The sequence below is a fragment of the Eucyclogobius newberryi genome, unplaced genomic scaffold (genome assembly GCF_026437365.1).
Source record: "Eucyclogobius newberryi isolate DKJ021-1_F unplaced genomic scaffold, fEucNew1.0.hap1 SCAF_22, whole genome shotgun sequence".
NCBI classification, from domain to species: Eukaryota; Metazoa; Chordata; class Actinopteri; order Gobiiformes; family Gobiidae; genus Eucyclogobius; species Eucyclogobius newberryi.
Window position 1 is genome coordinate 25,373,764 of NW_027315857.1, and position 22,015 is coordinate 25,395,778.

The 22,015-nt window shown below is 48.4% G+C and overlaps 1 protein-coding gene across 1 annotated transcript in view; it reads left to right on the forward strand.

Moving 5' to 3' along the window:
- Nucleotides 1–13,479: 13,479 nt before the first annotated feature.
- The window catches only part of LOC140371636 (phosphatidylinositol-binding clathrin assembly protein), a 100,751-nt gene continuing 92,215 nt past the window's right edge, over nt 13,480–22,015 (forward strand). The window contains exon 1 of the mRNA XM_072458814.1: nt 13,480–13,652. Coding sequence (XP_072314915.1) covers nt 13,523–13,652 — 130 coding nt within the window. The 5' untranslated portion in view covers nt 13,480–13,522. The remainder of the gene's footprint in view (nt 13,653–22,015) is intronic.

Sequence of the window (22,015 nt, forward strand, 5' to 3'; positions counted from 1 at the left end):
TGCCTCCTTTAATCGTGTCTACTGCACGGTTTTGATCGTAGAGGTTTAGGTTTATAGTTTTACTTCCTATTTGTAATTCATGACATCACACTGGGGAATTACCCAGCAACCTCTTTTATTTGACAAAAATCTATGAGCGCTCCTTTATTTAGTTGAATCGACGTTTAGAGGGTGAAAAACAGTTGTTTTGTGTAAATTATGCATCGACTCTGGCTGGACCCTAATGTGATGTCACTTCCTGTCATTTTCTACAGATTTTTTTGAGCGGATATTTGCGAAGAAAAGTACAATTGGTGTAAAACTATCGTTCATATGCACAACAGATACAGACACATCAAATAAAAACCTGTGACGTGCCCTTTGACCTAGGGACTGTTGAATGTGACGTGGATGAGTCTCGCAGGCCTGTTTCAATAGAACGGTTTGGCGTCTTGATTGTGTGTACAAAATTGTGTGTTTCTCATGTAACGCGCCTGAGCAGACGTTCAGCCCAGCGCTTCTGTTTTGCAGCGTAATAAGGAAGAAAACTGTCTGGATGTTGCTACAGCCCATTATTACAACACTTTTCGAGCCGGGCCACGTGACACATGATTGAACGCCTTTCTTTCAACACTGACCATTTCAGTTTGAGTTAAGTTTGTCTTATTAAAATCAGCAGGGGAAAAATAAAAACAATCCTTCAAGATGAATTTCCTGAACCAGAACAAAACATTGTCAAACCAAAAAATGAACAAAAGACAAAAAATAGTCACATTTCTTTCTCCGTTTTGCTAAAAGTGTGATTTTTGTTTGTCTTGATATTACCCCGAGCATTGAGAGACGCCTGCCGTGTGGGGCGGGCTGCGGCCTCATGAGTATGAGTCCGGCTTTCACCTGTTTGCTGCATGTCGTTCCCCAGTCTCATTCCCATTTCATGCTGCACTGTCCTGTCAAAGCCTACAGTCCAAAAATCTTCTGTATTTAACAATCAAGAGTTCTTTTTTCCCCCCAATGGATCAAACATGACTGTCCCACTTTAGCCTCATTCACACAAACACATTTCATTTTTTCACTGTTTGTTCATTGATGTTGCAACATCTTTTTGCCAAAATGTTGAATGTAAACATGTTTGAGTGACAGAGCTCTGGGTCAGACTGGTTTGATGCTGTCGGTCCTCACCCAAAGCCAGAGCCTGTTACACTGTCCACATTCTTATAGAAACTGTCAAGTCCTGTTCATTTCATAACTCACTGAAACTTGTGAAAATTACTCTCATGTGTTCTTTTTCTGTGTTCATGGCAGATTTTTAAAACCATCAGAAGAATGGGGTTCACCTGTGACCAGTGTGGAAAGACATGGAGGTCAGCTTCTACACTCAAGACACACTACAGAACTCACACTGGAGAGAAACCTTTTTAAGTGTGACCAGTGTGAAAGGGCTTTTAGAACATCAAATGAGCTCTTGATTCACTACCAAACTCACACAGGAGAGAAACCAAATGAGTGTGACCAGTGTGGAAACAGTTTTTCAACTGCAAGTCGTCTCAAGACCCACATCAGAATCCGCACTGGAGAGAAACCTTACAGCTGTGATGTTTGTGAGAAGGCATTTTCAAATTCAAGCAACTTAACAAACCACATGAAAATCCACACTATTGAAAAGCCTTAGTTTTATCAGATGCTTGTGTTTTCATATCAAACTCTTGCTAATGTTCATGTTTTACGATAAATGAGCTCGTCATCTGGACACTGTTTTTTAGAAAAAACAAGACGTTTTGACTCTCGTCCAAGAGTCATTCTCAATCTGAGGATCTAGTTTGAGAATGCAGATATTTATTCTACTCTGAGTAGGCCCCGCCCACCAGGCAGAAGTGGAGTGTGTGGCTCAGAGGAAGTACAACAAGTGACCTTTGGCTTTAAGTTTTAGCTTTGGCTCCACCTGCTGGTTAGTCAATTAAAGCCCACCCTGCCTCACATAATGCTACACCCCCTTAACTCTTTAAACCATCTCTCAAGATGAAGATGCACTGCACCCTGTGGTCCTGAACTCCAGTGTCTTCTGTGCTGATAAAGCCTCTTGTGCCATTAGGATGAACCAGTTTTTATCTTGTGTTGTCTGGTTTAAAATTTTGTGTTGTCTAAGAGAAAACCTTTACAGTGTGACCAGTGTGAAAAGGCTTATAGAACATCACATGACTTCTTGATTCACTAAAAAAAAAAAAAACATATGAGTGACCAGTGTGGAAACTGTTTTTCTACAGAAAGTCATCTCCAAAGCCACACCAGAATCCACACTGGAGAAAAACCTTACAGTTGTGATGTTTGTGAGAAGGCCTTTACCCATTTAGGTGCCCTAGTATCACACATGATAGGCCACACTGGAGAGAAACCTTACGGTTGTCATGTTTGTGAGAAGGTATTTCTCAGTTAAGCCACTTAATATCACACATGAGAATCCACACTGGAGAGAAACCTTTTAAGTGTGAGCAGTGTGAAAAGGCTTTTAAAACATCACATGAGTTATCGCTTCACTACCGAACACACACAGGAGAAAAACCATATGAGTGTGACCAGTGTGGAAACAGTTTTTCTAAAGCAAATGTTCTCAAAAGACACCAGAATCCACACAGGAGAAAAACCTTACAGCTGTGATGTTTGTGAGAAGGCATTTTCCCAGTCAAGCAACTTAATAAGACACCTGAGAGTCCGCACTGGAGAGAAACCTTAGTTTTATCAGATGCTTGTGTTTTCATATCAAACACTTGCTAATGTTCCCTGTTATCCTGATTCTGATCCTGCCTGTTCATATTTTGACCTGCCTTTTTGGACTTTGGACCATCTCTTTTGCCTGCCCCATTCTGGATTTGTTTGCTACGTGTTACGACCTTGTTTTGATCTCTGCTGGTAATAAATACCCCTATTCTAGACCTGAACTGTTTCCTGTGTCGTGCATTTGCCGTTTTGTGACTCCTGACACCGATACCCTACAGGAATAATCAGTTGGCCAAAGGAGGAGATACAGACCACAGATGTTAAGACACGAAAGCTCGTGACTATGGAGGGTTCCATCCCAAATCCAGCACCCTGAGACTGTACACTAGCCGTAAAGAGGAGGCGGGGACTAGTGAGTGTGAGAGTCACTATCCAGGACCAAACGTCCAAGATCCATAAGTACATCCAGGACAAGGCTTCTACAGAGGACGTGCTCAGTGAATGTCTCAGACAATGAGGAACAAAGGATGATGAGGTGCTGGAGGGACAATCATTGGAGGACACGCCCCTACATGGGATGTACCACTGGAACATAACTGAAGTGGCTGATATCATGAATTCCTACCAATGGTTAGAAAGAGCCGGTCTGAAGGACAAAGTCCCTGATCTACCACACCAGACAAGACCCAAGGTGTAGGCTGTGCAAAGGGGCCCCTGAGACAAGACCCAAGGTGTAGGCTGTGCAAAGGGGCCCCTGAGACAAGACCCAAGGTGTAGGCTGTGCAAAGGGGCCCCTGAGACAAGACCCAAGGTGTAGGCTGTGCAAAGGGGCCCCTGAGACAAGACCCAAGGTGTAGGCTGTGCAAAGGGGCCCCTGAGACAAGACCCAAGGTGTAGGCTGTGCAAAGGGGCCCCTGAGACAAGACCCAAGGTGTAGGCTGTGCAAAGGGGCCCCTGAGACAAGACCCAAGGTGTAGGCTGTGCAAAGGGGCCCCTGAGACAAGACCCAAGGTGTAGGCTGTGCAAAGGGGGCCCTGAGACAAGACCCAAGGTGTAGGCTGTGCAAAGGGGGCCCTGAGACAAGACCCAAGGTGTAGGCTGTTCAAAGGGGGCCCTGAGACCATCCCACACATAACTGCAGGTGCAGATGCGTCAGGGACAACATACATGGAGCTCCATCACCAGGTGGCTGACATAGAGTAAGAAACATCTGTGCAGAGTACGAGCTGGAGACCCCAAGGACAAAGTGGGAAACACCTCCAAAGGTGGTGGAGAACGACCGAGCCAAGGTCCTCTGGGACTTCCAGATACAGACAGACCGCATGGTGGTGGAGAACCAACTGGACATAGTGGTGGTCTCAAGGGTCAGAGGAAAGCCGTGGTGGTCTCAAGGGTCAGAGGAAAGCCGAGGTGGTCTCAAGGGTCAGAGGAAAGCCGAGGTGGTGGACATTACAGTACATGGGATGGAAACAAACAAGCATCTACAAGACGCTTTATCTGAGCAGATAGTCACACTGGACAATGTCAGTGTAGCCTCCAGTTCTACTGTAAGAAACCTCAGAGTCTTATTTGACCAGGAGCTCTCATTTAAAGCTCATATAAATCAAGCTTGTAAAACAGCCTATTTCCATTTGTGCAACATCGCCAAAATCAGAAGAATCCTGCCTAAAAGTGATGCTGAAAAACTTATCCATGCATTTGTAACGACTAGATTAGACTACTGTAACTCCCTGCTTGCAGCGTGTCCTAAAAGCTCCATAAAAAGCTTTCAACTGGTTCAAAATGCAGCAGCAAGATTACTGACAGGAACAAAAAGAAGAGAGCACATTACGCCAGTGCTGAAGTCTCTTCACTGGCTCCCCGTCGAGTCTAGAATCAAATTTAAAATTCTACTCTTGACCTACAAAGCCATAAATGACATGGCCCCATCCTACCTCAAAGATGCTATAGAACCATATCATCCAAACAGAGCTCTTCGCTCTCAGAATGCTGGCCTTCTGGTGGTGCCAAGAGTCTCTAAAAGTACTGTAGGAGGTAGAGCGTTTAGCTACCAAGCTCCTGTGTTATGGAATCAGCTCCCGACCCATGTTAAATACGCTGACACAGTCTCTTCATTTAAGTCCAGGCTTAAAACGTTCCTCTTCGAAATCGCTTATGGTCAGACTAGTTAGGAACAGAAAGATAAACCCACAGCTTTAGCTACGCTGCCCTAGGAGTAACTGTGCTGGGGGAAGTATGACAGCTTGAGCACTATCCTCTTCTTCTTCTGACTACTTATGCTATCAAACAATATTTATTTTTTGATTCCACTTGCAAACTGTTCACCGCCTTCTTTTCTTTCTCTCACTCCTGAGGACCTGTGGACCCAGATGTCCCTCTCCTGGTGAAGTGTCCCTGCCCTGTGTGGACGGTCCCTCATCTGCCTGAAGAGTGGCTCCAGCTCCAGTCTCCCTCGCGTCCGTCTGTGAGAGTCAGATCTCTCCTTCATCTGGAACTCCTCCAGGTTTCTACTTTTTCCCAAAGAGGTTTTTTTTTGTAGTTTTTCCTGGCCGAGAAGGAGAGTCTAAGGTCAGAAGGAGGGTCTAAGGACTCTGGGACATCGTCCCTCGCCACCACAGACATTGTTGATTCATTTCTCACTGTGGCCCTCAGAGGAAACTGTTGTTGTGATTTTGGGTCTTACAAAAATAAATTGATTTGATTTGATGATCTAGAAAAAGAAACATGAGAAACTAGAGAAATACGGGTGATACTGGTGCAGCCCGTTTCCACCTGTGGGATTTTATTTTTTAATCACTGGCGGAAATCGTCTTCCATAATATTGTTTTCAGATGAACATAATGTAAATGTAAATAGTTTCAGTCTAAATGCCTGAAAAAGCATGTGTCACTTTTAATGCTGCAGAACCTGTGTAAAGCTTGAAAATGAATGGAAAACTCCAGTGGGCGAATTTTCAGCTCCATTTGTCTCTTTGGACGCTGTTAGAATTTAAAAAGAAAAAACATGAATACTACAAAGATGGAAAATATTTAATTTCATAAACCTTTCAACCTGAAATAAATATACAAATGCAAGCAAATGAGATCTTCATTTCTCTGACCACCAGGGGGCCTCACTGTGTTTTGAGCCGTGGGAGTAGCACTTGTTCATCACTAGAGGGCGCCACATGTGACAAATACTTTATGATTTGAACATTTGTGTTTTTTGCTCCTTCAGATATGATTTAATGTTTAATATTTGATGTGTTTGAATGACCAGAATTTGGCTTTTATTTCATATTTTGTGATAAGATAAGAAATAATCTTAAAGCCAGATTGTTGTTCTTCTTTAGAAATGAAAAGTATCTTCCTGTTAATTGTTAATCCAGGCCCAATCTTGTCTCAGTGCTGGATTATGATGATAGTATAGATATAAAAACCTTACATTAAAACAGGTTTTTACAATGTTCTAATTTTGATTTTATCTATTGTACTTATAAATGATAGTTTTACACCAATCGAGCAGGTATTTTTTGAGAAAACGTCCAAAAATCTGTAGAAAATGACAGGAAGTGACATCACACCACGGACACTCATTCCAGCAAAGTTTAGAATCAGAATCGGAAAAGGGTTTGTTGCCATTTGTCGATGAACAAAAATTCACAGACATATGAACTTGTCCTGGTGCAACACAAACAACAAAATATTGAACTCAGGATACAAAAATGGCATGATATTTACATAAAAAATTTAAAGTTATGCAGTGCAATATAAGTGACAGTGCAGTGAGTGACAGTGCAGTGAGTGACAGGTGCAGTGAGTGACAGGTGCAGTGAGTGACAGTGCAGTGAGTGACAGGTGCAGTGAGTGACAGGTGCAGTGAGTGACAGGTGCAGTGAGTGACAGTGCAGTGAGTGACAGTGCAGTGAGTGACAGGTGCAGTAAGTGACAGGTGCAGTGAGTGACAGTGCAGTGAGTGACAGGTGCAGTGAGTGACAGGTGCAGTGAGTGACAGTGCAGTGAGTGACAGTGCAGTGAGTGACAGGTGCAGTGAGTGACAGTGCAGTGAGTGACAGGTGCAGTGAGTGACAGGTGCAGTGAGTGACAGTGCAGTGAGTGACAGGTGCAGTGAGTGACAGGTGCTTAGGCAGTGTTCATGAGTCCAACAGCAGAGGGAAAGAAACTGTTCTTATGACGGGAGGTTCTGGTCCTGATGAACTGTGGCCTCCTGCCTGAGGGAGTGGCCTCCTGCATGAGGGGAGTGGCCTCCTGCCTGAGGGAGTGGCCTCCTGCCTGAGGGAGTGGCCTCCTGCATGAGGGGAGTGGCCTCCTGCCTGAGGGGAGTGGCCTCCTGCCTGAGGGAGTGGCCTCCTGCCTGAGGGAGTGGCCTCCTGCATGAGGGGAGTGGCCTCCTGCATGAGGGGAGTGGCCTCCTGCCTGAGGGGAGTGGCCTCCTGCCTGAGGGAGTGGCCTCCTGCCTGAGGGGAGTGGCCTCCTGCCTGAGGGAGTGGCCTCCTGCATGAGGGGAGTGGCCTCCTGCATGAGGGGAGTGGCATCCTGCAGAAATGAAGTCTGCAGCCGATCACCTTCTCAGCAGAGGGCGCTGTAGTCTCTGTTTGTCCCTGGCTGTGGCTCCAGCGTACCACACGGCGATGGAGGAGGTGATGAAGGAGGTGATGGAGGAGATGATAAAGGAGGTAATGGAGGAGGTGATGGAGGAGATGATGGAGGAGGTGATGGAGGAGATGATAAAGGAGGTGATGGAGGAGATGATAAAGGAGGTAATGGAGGAGGTGATGGAGGAGATGATGGAGGAGGTGATGGAGGAGGTGATGGAGGAGATGATAAAGGAGGTGATGGAGGAGGTGATGAAGGAGATGATAAAGGAGGTGATGGAGGAGATGATAAAGGAGGTGATGGAGGAGGTGATGGAGGAGATGATAAAGGAGGTGATGGAGGAGGTGATGAAGGAGGTGATAATGGAGGTGATGAAGGAGGTGATAATGGAGGTGATGGAGGAGATGATAAAGGAGGTGATGGAGGAGGTGATGAAGGAGGTGATAATGGAGGTGATGGAGGAGGTGATGAAGGAGGTGATAATGGAGGTGATGGAGGAGGTGATGAAGGAGGTGATAATGGAGGTGATGGAGGCTCCACTTGAGGTCCTGGTGATGGTGGTGTAGAGAATTGTGCAAAATTTACACAAATAAACAACTTTTTTGACTCTCTGAACATCAATTCAACGAAATAAAGTTGCACTCATACATTTGTATTTGTTAAATAAAACAAATTATGACATTAGATGAATTTTGGCCGAGTGTTTGCCGGATAATTTCCTCCTGTGATGTCATCAATTACAAACAGGAAGTGAAACTATAAACCAAAAGAAATGTGCGATTCTGGGATGACATTTTTATCAGTTTTGGCTGATTTCAAAATATATTTATCATAACTGCGTTGTAGTTCAAGAGTGATCCGACCTGTAGGGGGCGCTTCACCAGGAGGAGGTCACGGGCGAGCAGCGCTGCCTTTTATGTGTTTACGAAGCTCTCGGACAAAAAACATGCTTTTATGCCTTTAGATGAATTCAAAGCTCCGGTTAAAGATGACCCAGTGCTCATGCCCTCTGCGCCGGACACGCCCTCTGCGCCGGACACGACCTCTGTGCCGGACACGACCTCTGCGCCGGACACGCCCTCTGTGCCGGACACGACCTCTGCGCCGGACACGCCCTCTGCGCCGGACACGCCCTCTGCGCCGGACACGCCCTCTGTGCCGGACACGACCTCTGCGCCGGACACGCCCTCTGTGCCGGACACGACCTCTGCGCCGGACACGCCCTCTGTGCCGGACACGACCTCTGCGCCGGACACGCCCTCTGTGCCGGACACGCCCTCTGTGCCGGACACGCCCTCTGCGCCGAACACGCCCTCTGCGCCGGACACGCCCTCTGTGCCGGACACGCCCTCTGCGCCGGACACGCCCTCTGTGCCGGACACGCCCTCTGCGCCGAACACGCCCTCTGCGCCGGACACGCCCTCTGCCCCGGACACGCCCTCTGCGCCGAACACGCCCTCTGCGCCGGACACGCCCTCTGCCCCGGACACGCCCTCTGCGCCGGACACGCCCTCTGTGCCGGACACGCCCTCTGCGCCGGACACGCCCTCTGTGCCGGACACGCCCTCTGCGCCGGACACGCCCTCTGCGCCGGACACGCCCTCTGCCCCGGACACGCCCTCTGCGCCGAACACGCCCTCTGCGCCGGACACGCCCTCTGCGCCGGACACGCCCTCTGTGCCGGACACGCCCTCTGCGCCGGACACGCCCTCTGTGCCGGACACGCCCTCTGCGCCGGACACGCCCTCTGCGCCGGACACGCCCTCTGTGCCGGACACGCCCTCTGCGCCGGACACGCCCTCTGTGCCGGACACGCCCTCTGCGCCGGACACGCCCTCTGTGCCGAACACGCCCTCTGCGCAGGACACGCCCTCTGCGCCGGACACGCCCTCTGCGCCGGACACACCCTCTGCGCCCGACACGCCCTCTGCGCCGGACACGCCCTCCGCGCCGGACACACCCTCCGCGCCCGACACGCCCTCTGCGCCCGACATGCCCTCTGCGCCGGACACGCCTTCTGTGCCCGACACGCCCTCAAAACGTTCAAGAGCACGGACTTTGTGTCTGATCCTAGAACATAACACCCGGGACAGTTGGAAATGAGGCTCCTTAAAACGGTCTGCGACTAGTCTAACGTTTATTAGCGTAGCCACTAGCATTAGCATTAGCTGCTAACGACCTGACCCTCGCGTCATCCCGACTCTGCGGTGCCGTTTTGGTGCGTTGGCAGCGGCTGTTGTGGCCGCGGCGGTGAACGATCGGTCGCTAACGTTTCATCTGATTCGGTATTTAGGATATTTAGTCATTAACGGCTTCATTTAATGACAAAAGACAGACCCCAAAAGCCACATTTCAAGCTCGTTGTCGTTCGTCACCGCGGTTTTCACCCCAAAGTAACTATGCAACCAACTCGGGACCCGCACGGTGAAGGGGAATAGACCACTGCGATCATCTCAAGTGGCAAATCTTTTAAAATTAGGTTTTATTTCTATGTATTTTAGTCATTAATTTTGTTTTCCGACCCAGTTTCTCTAAAACACTTATGGGCACTTAAATCAGCATCAGACCGCTCAAGATATCACTAAACAATCTTTACTGACACTTCATTTCTAACGCCGTCTCGGATAGATTGTTTTTTTGTTCATTTTTTTAATCGAATTTGTCGAAGGTTTGACCATTTCTGACCATTCGGGAGGATTCTGGACATCAGCGAACACGTGACAGATTTATTTGAGTTACGGGGTCCGGACTAAGACGATGGGGACTAAAAGAAACGCATCTTTAATCCGCCTCTTGTTGCGTCAGCCGGGAGCGCGCACGGAGCCTCGGGAGCGCGCATCGTCGGCACACCGTGTTCCCCTCCCCTCGCGCCCCCGCCCCCCTCGCGCCCCCGCCCCCCTCGCGCGCCCGAGTCAAACAAGGACACGGCGTCTGAGGACTCTCCGGTGCGACCTTAAAACGGGGAGACGGAGCGACGCGACCCCCGCAAAAAAACACCATAAAATAATAAAAAAAAAACCGCGCGAATCGTGACGTAAGTGCGCGGCAGAAACGGGACACCGGGCTCGACTGCTGCTGTGAAACGCCGTTACCGTGAAAACCCGCGACGCGTCAAAGACGCGCCGAGTGTCTGACCGCGCTGGGCGTTCAAGGGCCGCGGGAAAAGGCGCGCGGCATCCGGCCAGACCGTGTGGAGCGCGTGTGGGGCCACGGTGGATGAGAGAGAAGAGAAAGAAGGAAATAGTAACGCATGTTTTCGAGTTAAAACAGCCAAAGCTGCAAGAAAAAAGTCATTTTTGAGATGGAAAAAAAAAATGCACATTTTATGCATTTTAAACGTGCACATTTGGTAAAAAAAATTAAATATTAAATGCATATCAGCTGCTTTTTCCTCATGTATTTGTGTCTGTTTTTGTCGTCCCGGGCCCCACAGCGCAGTGTTCTGTATGTGACGGTGACGTTTGATAATTGCAGGACACAAACTAACGTCGCTCGAGATGAATATTCGGATTATTGTGGCGACACGGTGCGTTTACAGTCAAATGTCCACGGACCAGCGGGACACGGTACTGGAAAAGGCCAAAAGGTCAAAGTGTTCAGCCGCGTCGACCCAAACGCAGCAGCAGCAGCAGCAACAAAAACATCAAACACATTAACATGGTATATAGTAAAAACCAGATAGAAGTATTTCAGTCATAGGCGCATATTAAGTTATTTAAATAATGAAATGCATATTATTGCGTAAATGCTCATCTTTCACCTCCTCGGGTCCTTTCATGTGGATCTAAAGGTCAGAGGTGCAGCTGTTGTACTTCATATACTGCATTTTGGTGGCGGTGTTCTGCGTGTGGAGCTTTAGGTCCTGCTGTGGCCCACGTTTCCGCTCTGGGACTCTGAGCGTAGCTTGCAAACGGGCCAAACGTCCGTCTTAAACTGTGTCGTTGAACTTTAACCACGGCAAACGTCACACAGTTTGGTTCCTTGAGTGGTTATTCCTCCTGAGATGAGTCGGACCTGCGCAGATCTGATCGGTCTCGTTTACGGTTTGACCCTATTCGCACGAGCGGCTGGACCTTTCCCCTACGCTCTCATTGGACACTTCAGCGCTCCCACTGTCGGCCCCAAACCAACCAACTCCCTCCAACCTGACATTTTCACACAAATGTGCACTTTTTCTCCCCCTATTCTCGCAAATATACAACTTTTTTCACCAGCAAATTCGCAAGAACTCGTCCATTTGCGTGTCGTCGCTTTCTTTCTGGCGGATTAGCGTGTTTAACGTGCGCCGTCCCGTGTTGAAGTCCGTGGACGTAAGAGCAAGTGTAATTCTGCTGATGGTGTGCGTCACATGAGCTCCTGAAGGACAAACGGCGCTGATTTATGATCTGATTTATGAGCGGCTTTACTCTGCGTTATACGGGACGCATTCATGCGCACACTGGGCTGGTCGCACTGGCACCTGCTGCATTTACTCCACTTAGTACTTTTCATGCATATAATATATAATCCCGCCACAGACGTGTGACCACTTTCAAACCACGGGATAATAATAATATTAATAATAATAATAATACATACATGAATAAATAATAATATAAAAAATACAGAAATTGAAGCGAATAATAATAATAATAAAATACATAAATGAATAAAACCCTGCGACGAGTTGGCCACTGTCCAGGATGTACCCCGCCTAAGGCCCGAAGTCACTGGGACAGGCTCCAGTCACCTGCGAGCCCAAAAGGGAACAAGCGGTAGAAAATGGATGGATGGATAATATTGAAAGAATACATACATTAATAAATAATAATTAAAAATACATATATAAATAGTAATAATTAAAACATAAAACAGATAAAAAATAATACAAATATAAATACATAAATAAATCATGATAAAAAATGTGATTATGACAATACTGCAAAATAATAGTCATTGGTTCCAAATGACACAGTAGGTGGCGCTCTCACGGGTCCCGTACTTTCCCACCGCGGGCCGGGTCCGTGAAGCGGCGCGGGTCCCGTACTTTCCCACCGCGGGCCGGGTCCGTGAAGCGGCGCGGGTCCCGTACTTTCCCACCGCGGGCAGGGTCCGTGAAGCGGCGCGGGTCCCGTACTTTCCCACCGCGGGCCGGGTCCGTGAAGCGGCGCGGGTCCCGTACTTTCCCACCGCGGGCCGGGTCCGTGAAGCGGCGCGGGTCCCGTACTTTCCCACCGCGGGCCGGGTCCGTGAAGCGGCGCGGTTGTGAGATCAGCTGATTTTTCACGCTGCCATTTTGTCCGGGCTCCGGCAGAGGCAGCACACGCACCGCGGCTCCGTCCGACTCACGGAAGCTCCCACACGGGCTCAGACTTCACCCAGACACCGCCACGTCCAGCGCCGGTGACCGCGGACTCCTCCCGACCGCCGCCCGCCCGCCCGCACGCGCACGCACCGGCACCACCGCCCTCCCCCGGGACGACCGCGTAGCACCGCCCGGCGTCCTCGACCGCAACGCCCGCGGGGAAGCGACCTGGGGACCGGCGTGTCTGGCCGAACTCCCCCTGTCTGCCGGCGTCGCTGCTCGGTCACAGCTCTGACGTGCTCTCGCCGTCGGCTCCGGAGCTCCGCCGCTGTTAGCCGCGCTGCTAGCGGACACCCACCCCGTCTTTGCGTCGCCCTTTTGCGGGTGGAAAACGCGCCTGTCCCGGGCTGTCAACGCCTTAAAATGCTCGCGAACGGTCCGGACGATGCGCGGCTCCATTTGTGACTACTTTTTACCGGAGTTTCGCCCGTTTTTATCACGTTTTTGGTGATTTCTCGCGCGCGGTTCGCTCCGAGGAGGAGGAACGCTGCCGTTTTGTAACTACATTTTTGGGATTCTTCAGCATTCGGGACATATTTCCACCGCAGCGCGAGGCTCCAGAAGTCGCAAACCGGCCGTACAGCGATGTTAAATTGCGGGCAAAAAGCAAAATTCAACATTTGCGGCATTTTAGGGACTCTTTACCATTCGTGCGAGGAAAGCGTCTGGAGCTAACACGAACTAGCTCACTTTAGTTTCGTTTTCAGACTCCTCTCCCAGACTCCCATTCACTTCTATATCATTTTTGGGCTTTTTGGTTTTTTTTTGCCACGTTGAATTGCATCTTTTTTTCTTCTTCTTTTCCCCCCCATTTCGCACGCGCCCGCGGGGAAATACGGCGCAGTCCAACCGGGCGATTGTCGGCGCGTTCTCGGCGGAAAACGGGAGAATAATGTCGGGTCAATCCATCACGGACCGTATCGCGGCGGCGCAGCACAGCATGACCGGCTCCGCCATCAGCAAAGCGGTGTGCAAGGCGACGACGCACGAGGTCAGCGGGCCCAAGAAGAAGCACCTGGACTGTGAGTTTAAAGTCCGCGCGACGACGGGGTTCGAACCATGCGCACGACCGAAACGACGCAAACGCGATTGTCCTTCGGATGCGACTCGACGTTCTGCCCGTTTTTTGTGAAGTTCCGAGCCGTTTGTGTAAAGTTTATGATCGCACTTCCTGGTTCGGACACGGGCGCGAATGTGACGTAGGCAGAGGCAAATGCCACAGCCGTTGCCTAGCGACCAGGGTGTAAACAAGAACTGGTTTCTGATATTGAATGTGCCGCTACCGTTTGTATAAAGTTTTACAATCGCACTTCCTGGTTCGGACACGGGCGCGAATGTGACGTAGGCAGAGGTAAATGCCACAGCCGTTACCTAGCAACCAGAGTGTAAATAAGGACTGGTTTACGCTCCCGCCATTAGCATACTGCGAAATGTGCCGCGCCACCGTTTGTTTAAAGTTTTATAATCGCACTTCCTGGTTCGGACACGAGCGCGAATGTGACGTAGGCAGAGGTAAATGCCACAGCGTTACCTAGCGACCATAGCGTAAGCTCCCGCCATTAGCATACTGCGAAATGTGCCGCGCCACCGTTTGTTTAAAGTTTTATAATCGCACTTCCTGGTTCGGACACGAGCGCGAATGTGACGTAGGTAGAGGTAAATGCCACAGCGTTACCTAGCAACCAGAGTGTAAACAAGAACTGGTTTCTGACATTGACGCACTGCGAAACATGCCGTGTTATATAAATCTGACCGTTTAGCCAAAATCCATAAATACGACTCACGGTAATAGCGTTATTCTGTCGAACGATGGTTTAAACCGGCAGAAAAGCGTAAACGGTTTTCATGTAGCACACCAGATGTTCGCAGACACTAGGGGGCGGTGTTCCGGTTTATAATCGTACTTCCTGGTTCGGACACGAGCGCAAATGTGGCGTAGGCAGACCTCGAACCGCCGACCTTCGGATCAGAAGGCAAGCGCGCTACAAAACTAAAACAATATAAAAATCGCACCAAACTAAGTCACGAGCACACAAGCCTTCACGTGGACTTAAGTGTGAACAAGCTGTTTATTGTTTTTGATTCATAATTGTACTTTTTGAAAAGTAGTCAAGCTGTTGTGATGAAGGGATTATGCTTGGACCATACCCGGCCCATACCCGGGACTGAACCACGGTCTGGACCACGGTCTGGACCAGGACCACGGTCTGGACCAGGACCACGGTCTGGACCAGGACCACGGTCTGGACCAGGACCAGGGTCTGGACCAGGTCCTTGTGAACTTGGCTCAGATTCTCCTCAGCCCAAATCATTGCACAATATTGATTTTCTTTTTTCTGTTTTTGTGGCAGCAGCAAATGCTCGAGGTCCCAGTCTGGGCTGGTTAACACCAGAGAGGAACCATGAACCATGTGTTACACCGTTTAGTCCTGGTTCGCGTGTTGTTTATGGTCCTGGTTCACGTGTTGTTTATGGTCCTGGTTCACGTGTCATTTATAGTCCCGGTTCACGTGTCGTTTATGGTCCCGGTTCACGTGTTGTTTATGGTCCCGGTTCACGTGTCGTTTATGGTCCTGGTTCACGTGTCGTTTATGGTCCCGTTTCACGCGTCGTTTATAGTCCCGGTTCGCGTGTTGTTTATGGTCCTGTTTCACGTGTTGTTTATGGTCCTGGTTCACGTGTTGTTTATGGTCCTGGTTCACGTGTCGTTTATAGTCCCGGTTCACGTGTCGTTTATGGTCCCGGTTCACGTGTTGTTTATGGTCCCGGTTCACGTGTCGTTTATGGTCCTGGTTCACGTGTCGTTTATGGTCCCGTTTCACGCGTCGTTTATAGTCCCGGTTCGCGTGTTGTTTATGGTCCTGGTTCACGTGTTGTTTATGGTCCTGGTTCACGTGTTGTTTATGGTCCTGGTTCACGTGTCGTTTATAGTCCCGGTTCACGTGTCGTTTATGGTCCCGGTTCACGTGTTGTTTATGGTCCCGGTTCACGTGTCGTTTATGGTCCTGGTTCACGTGTCGTTTATGGTCCCGTTTCACGTGTCGTTTATGGTCCCGGTTCACGTGTTGTTTATGGTCCCGGTTCACGCGTCGTTTATAGTCCCGGTTCTCGTGTTGTTTATGGTCCCGGTTCACGTGTCGTTTATGGTCCTGGTTCACGTGTCGTTTATGGTCCCGGTTCACGTGTCGTTTATAGTCCCGGTTCACGTGTCGTTTATGGTCCTGGTTCACGCGTCGTTTATAGTCCCGGTTCACGTGTTGTTTATGGTCCTGGTTCACACGTCGTTTATAGTCCCGGTTCACGCGTCGTTTATAGTCCCGGTTCACGTGTCGTTTATGGTCCCGGTTCACGTGTCGTTTATGGTCCTGGTTCACGTTTCGTTTAGTCCTGGTTCACGTGTTGTTTATGGTCCTGGTTCACGCGTCGTTTATAGTCCCGGTTCACGTGTTGTTTATGGTCCCGGTTCACGCGTCGTTTATAGTCCCGGTTCTCATGTTGTTTATGGTCCCGGTTCACGTGTCGTTTATGGTCCCGGTTCACGCGTCGTTTATAGTCCCGGTTCTCGTGTTGTTTATGGTCCCGGTTCACGTGTCGTTTATGGTCCCGGTTCACGTGTCGTTTATGGTCCCGGTTCACGTGTTGTTTATGGTCCCGCTTCACGTGTCGTTTATTGTCCCGGTTCACGTGTCGTTTATGGTCCCGGTTCACGTGTCGTTTATGGTCCTGGTTCACGTGTTGTTTATGGTCCCGCTTCACGTGTCGTTTATGGTCCCGGTTCACGTGTCGTTTATGGTCCTGGTTCACGTGTCGTTTATAGTCCCGGTTCACGTGTTGTTTATGGTCCCGGTTCACGCGTCGTTTATGGTCCTGGTTCACGTGTCGTTTATGGTCCCGGTTCACGTGTCGTTTATGGTCCCGGTTCACGTGTTGTTTATGGTCCCGGTTCTCGTGTTGTTTATGGTCCCGTTTCACGTGTCGTTTATGGTCCCGGTTCACGTGTTGTTTATGGTCCCGGTTCACGCGTCGTTTATAGTCCCGGTTCTCGTGTTGTTTATGGTCCCGGTTCACGTGTCGTTTATGGTCCTGGTTCACGTGTCGTTTATGGTCCCGGTTCACGTGTCGTTTATAGTCCCGGTTCACGTGTCGTTTATGGTCCTGGTTCACGCGTCGTTTATAGTCCCGGTTCACGTGTTTATGGTCCTGGTTCACACGTCGTTTATAGTCCCGGTTCACGCGTCGTTTATAGTCCCGGTTCACGTGTCGTTTATGGTCCCGGTTCACGTGTCGTTTATGGTCCTGGTTCACGTTTCGTTTAGTCCTGGTTCACGTGTTGTTTATGGTCCTGGTTCACGCGTCGTTTATAGTCCCGGTTCACGTGTTGTTTATGGTCCCGGTTCACGCGTCGTTTATAGTCCCGGTTCTCATGTTGTTTATGGTCCCGGTTCACGTGTCGTTTATGGTCCCGGTTCACGCGTCGTTTATAGTCCCGGTTCTCGTGTTGTTTATGGTCCCGGTTCACGTGTCGTTTATGGTCCCGGTTCACGTGTCGTTTATGGTCCCGGTTCACGTGTTGTTTATGGTCCCGCTTCACGTGTCGTTTATTGTCCCGGTTCACGTGTCGTTTATGGTCCCGGTTCACGTGTCGTTTATGGTCCTGGTTCACGTGTTGTTTATGGTCCCGCTTCACGTGTCGTTTATGGTCCCGGTTCACGTGTCGTTTATGGTCCTGGTTCACGTGTCGTTTATAGTCCCGGTTCACGTGTTGTTTATGGTCCCGGTTCACGCGTCGTTTATGGTCCTGGTTCACGTGTCGTTTATGGTCCCGGTTCACGTGTCGTTTATGGTCCCGGTTCACGTGTTGTTTATGGTCCCGGTTCACGTGTCGTTTATGGTCCCGGTTCACGCGTCGTTTATGGTCCCGGTTCACGTGTCGTTTATGGTCCCGGTTCACGTGTTGTTTATGGTCCCGGTTCACGTGTCGTTTATGGTCCTGGTTCACGTGTCGTTTATAGTCCCGCTTCACGTGTCGTTTATGGTCCCGGTTCACGTGTCGTTTATGGTCCCGGTTCTCGTGTCGTTTATGGTCCCGGTTCACGACAAAGACAATCAAAATAGTCCTTGTTTAATTCTTGTTTCGTGCAGGTGAACCCCAAATTCTGTCCTGTTTTAGTTCCCGGGTTAGTTCCCGGGTTAGTTCCCGGGTTAGTTCCCGGGTTAGTTCCCGGGTTAGTTCCCGGGTTAGTTCCCGGGTTAGTTCCCGGGTTAGTTCCCGGGTTAGTTCCCGGGTTAGTTCCCGGGTTAGTTCCCGGGTTAGTTCCCGGGTTAGTTCCCGGGTTAGTTCCCGGGTTAGTTCCCGGGTTAGTTCCACACTGTTGAGGGGTTAAATGAGGAGAGCGACTGTTTATTTAATAGATTTCATCTTTGTCCTCGAGGACTTTGATTCAACAGGAACCAACAGAAGCATGAAAGTACTACGAATACTACCGCTACGAATACTACCGCTACGAATACTACCGCTACGAATACTACCGCTACGAATACTACCGCTACGAATACTACCGCTACCTACTACAAATACTACCCCTACCATCTACAAATACTACTGCTATAAATACTACCACTACTGATACTCTAAACTCCTCTCAGACTCCCGTGTGTTTCAGGACGGGGAGGAGGAAAAACTGACAGAGCAGTTTAAATGTCTTCATTTTCTCCACATATTAGACACAAACACATTCACGGAGCAGATTTTGGATTTATTTTTTTGTTTTGGAGTAAAATTTGCCAAAAAAAAATCAACTTTGTAGACTTAAAACTGTAATAACTCTCTTTGTCTCTGAGCCTCACAAATCACTCCGTTTGAGTTTCGCCCGTGTCGTTTCGTCACAGGTAAAACTTGAGGCTCAGTTTGAAGCCCATAAACCATCACCAGTCACGTTGTCAAAGGGCCTCATTTATTATGTTTTTCACTTCATGGGGAACATCACATTTCTTAAAGTATTTATGTTTTCGTGATGGGCTTCGGTTCAAAGTTCACATTTAAAAGTAAAGGGACAAACCGCTATTTCAGAGCATGTTTGTACAGGCAATTTACTGCATGTCCTCCCTTCTCTCATCCCCCATTTCACTCCGTTCCTGTCTAATAAGTCCAACAACAATGGCAGAACATTATGGCTGCGAATGATGAATATTTCAGTATTTCACTAGTCTGAGTAGTAACAAAGGCGACTGGATGAAGAGAATATTCATGAATAAAGTATTTTTTTGATGAAACTGGAACATCAAACTGAAATAGTTTCTCTCTTTTGACATTTTGATTTAATAAGGCCACGGCCTTTTAGGACTGGGCGATATTGACAGTGTTGTTTTGCCGTATCGCAATAACGGTATTATGTCACTCCAATAGAAATGTGTTCAAACGTATTCATCGAGATTCAATCGACGGAGAAACGTGTCATGAATCGCAGAGGTTCAGAAATGACACCTTTTGCCTTCATTTGTCCCTTTACAACATCACGTTTTGTAGCATTTCTATCATAACGTATAATATGAAAAACATGTATAAACACAATATTATCTTAAATTCGATATATTCTCCACCCTTGCGGTCTTTGTCATATTAAGGTAGTTCTGTATTTGTGTTAAGAGTCTAGAGAACCACGACCGTTATCAGAAAAATCCAACTACGACTCGAGTTTTGTCGCTAGGACGAGGGGACCGGTCATCGCCGCACGACAGAAACCGAAATGAAACATTGACCGCGCAGTCTTCTCTCCATCAGTCGCTCACAAAACGGTCGATCTGAGAGTCGGTCGGGGATGCGCCGGGAGCCAGAAGGCACCGGGCGCCATCGTTACTCCGTGAAGCGCTCGAGCGGGCGGAGAACAAAACGCCGCGACTCGCCCGTGCCGTCCGCCTGCTTCCTATTTAAATTCATCGGCCGTGGTGCGAAAACCTAGGGGGGGGGATTTATGGGCGACGCCTTGGCACCGGGCGGAGCGCTCGCCCTACGCGCCCTTGTTTTTCGTCCTCTGCGGAGGCGCCGCTCGTCTCCTAAATGTAAATGATGAATCAGCTGAGCGGGTATTAGGCTGGCACAGGCCCCGGGCGCAATCAGAGCAAATGGAAAAGATGCCCCGGGACACAGCGGCGGGTCGAAGAGCCAATGGTTCTCACTGCGTCCCGACACTTTTGTCACCGCTTGTGAGCTGGCCGTCTTCTCCAGACGTCCTAACATTGAGTGAATGGTTAAACGGTTAACTTGCATCTACCGTATTTTCCAGAGTATAAGTCGCACCAGGTAAAAAAAAAAGCATAATAGAGAAGGAAAAAAAACATGTACAAGTTGCACTAGAGTATGAAATGCGGTTACAAGTGTGAACATAACAAATAATATCACACATAAGTCGCTCCGGAGTATAAGTATAAATATAAGTATAGGTTGCACCCTGGCCAAAAATGCATAATAGAGAAGAAAAAAACATATATAAGTCGCACTGGAGTATAATTCGCACCAGGCAAAAAATGCATAGTAGAGAAGGAAAAACGTATAAGTCGCACTGGAATATGAAATGCAGTTAAAGTGTGAAAATAACAAATAATATCACATAAGTTGCTCCGGAGAATAAGTATAAAATAAGTACAAGTCAAACTATGACAAAAGGTGCGACTTATAGTCCCAAAAATACTATCAATGTTCTTTTTGGTCCAGGCGCTTGTTTCGCCTCTGCATTATATTGCACTGCACTTTTCCCTCACTGAAAGAGCTTTTCACACTTGATTTATTGCATTCAGAAGTGAGATGTTTATCCAAAAATGTATTATACCTCAACTGTCGTTTTGAGTGTGGGCCGGGCCACATCGGATTGTTCATTTGCTTTTGGGCCAATATGAAATGTGTTATTTTGTGGCAGAATCAGTTTGACCTCGTCAGATCTCGTCACATCAGTCGTATTGTTATGGCACATTTTCTCTTTTTACATTTTAGGCCTCATATTGGACGTATAAGACGATTACAGGCGCATTTTAGCACATTCCTGATGAAACCTTTGTATATTGACGAGATAATCCCCAAATATACAAAGATATTCATTCGTTTAAACTCTGGCAGTCCGTCTCAAACATCCGAGTTGTGGTTTTGCTCTGAACAAAGCGCGTTGTCCGTCTTCTCTTTGGCCGCCTCCTCTAACTCGTCTCGATCGTTGTCAGGGACGTGCGCTCTCTTCACTCACGCGGCCGCGTCCGCCCGGGACGTGCGCGGCTTCTCCCGAGCTTGGCGCTTCCCCAACGCTCGTAAACACGGCGTCCGTCAGTTTGAGCGGTCACTTCACTCTCTCCCAAGGCCACTGTCTGGACTTTGTCGTCGCGCCGCGTTGGACACGTCGCATCAAAGCGCCGCCGTTTTGCCTGCACTTTCCGTTACGTTTATTCAAAAGCAAAACGCTACATGAGGCAATGACGTGTCAAAAGCGACAAAAGCTAGCTCGCCCCCGACGCGCTAACGCAAGCGGCCGTTGCAAGGCGCGACTGAGATGATTAACGGACTCAAAAAAACCCTCCAGATTTCTACCTGTGGTGTCACAAATCTAGCTCGGCGTCGCGTAAATAACGTACCGCGCTCTATGGCTTTTCCACGTGTTCGGAACGTCTGGTCAGAGGTCATGGAAAGGCCCTCTGACTTAGTCCCGGCTTGGCCAATAAATAACATAATTAAATTGGGAAAAAAAGCCACGATCTTTCAGGTAAAACGTCCCTTTAGTCAGTCAAACAGGAGAAAATGTACAGCTTCTTTAAAGAAAACGCCAACGTGAAATGAAAAAAGTAGTCTCCGTTTAGTTAAATACCTGTCTGCCATAAACCTTTTTCTTTTTCTGAATGGAACCTTAAAAAATTCCATATGACGTATATTTGTGGTTTTGGTCCAAAGCGTTGATCCATCTTGATCTTGTGCATTAAAAATGTAGTTCAATCAATTGTTTTATTCCAATTGGGTTAAATTAAGCTCAAATCGGATACTAATTAATGCCAAAACTAGTATCGAAACTTAACGAAATCTGACTATTGTGATCAATTTTAAAATCATCAGAACTAATAAAAGACCACAAGGTTTAATGAAGAAAGTACTATTATTATGTGTCTAAAACATTTATGTTATCGTTGTGGGATCGAAAATCGAGCCTTTTCCTCGGTATCGACGTTTGAAATGGTCGTATCGCGCGTAACTCTGAGCTAAACACGATTCCAGGCATGTTTCTGATGAACAACGTCGTAACCAGCTCCGAAAAGTCACTTTAGCCTAAGATGTGCCCTTTCCCCGCAATCTATTCATCCCAAATCGACTACGCTCGATCGGCTGTCTCTTTTGAGCGAGGTAAGCGTTTGGCAG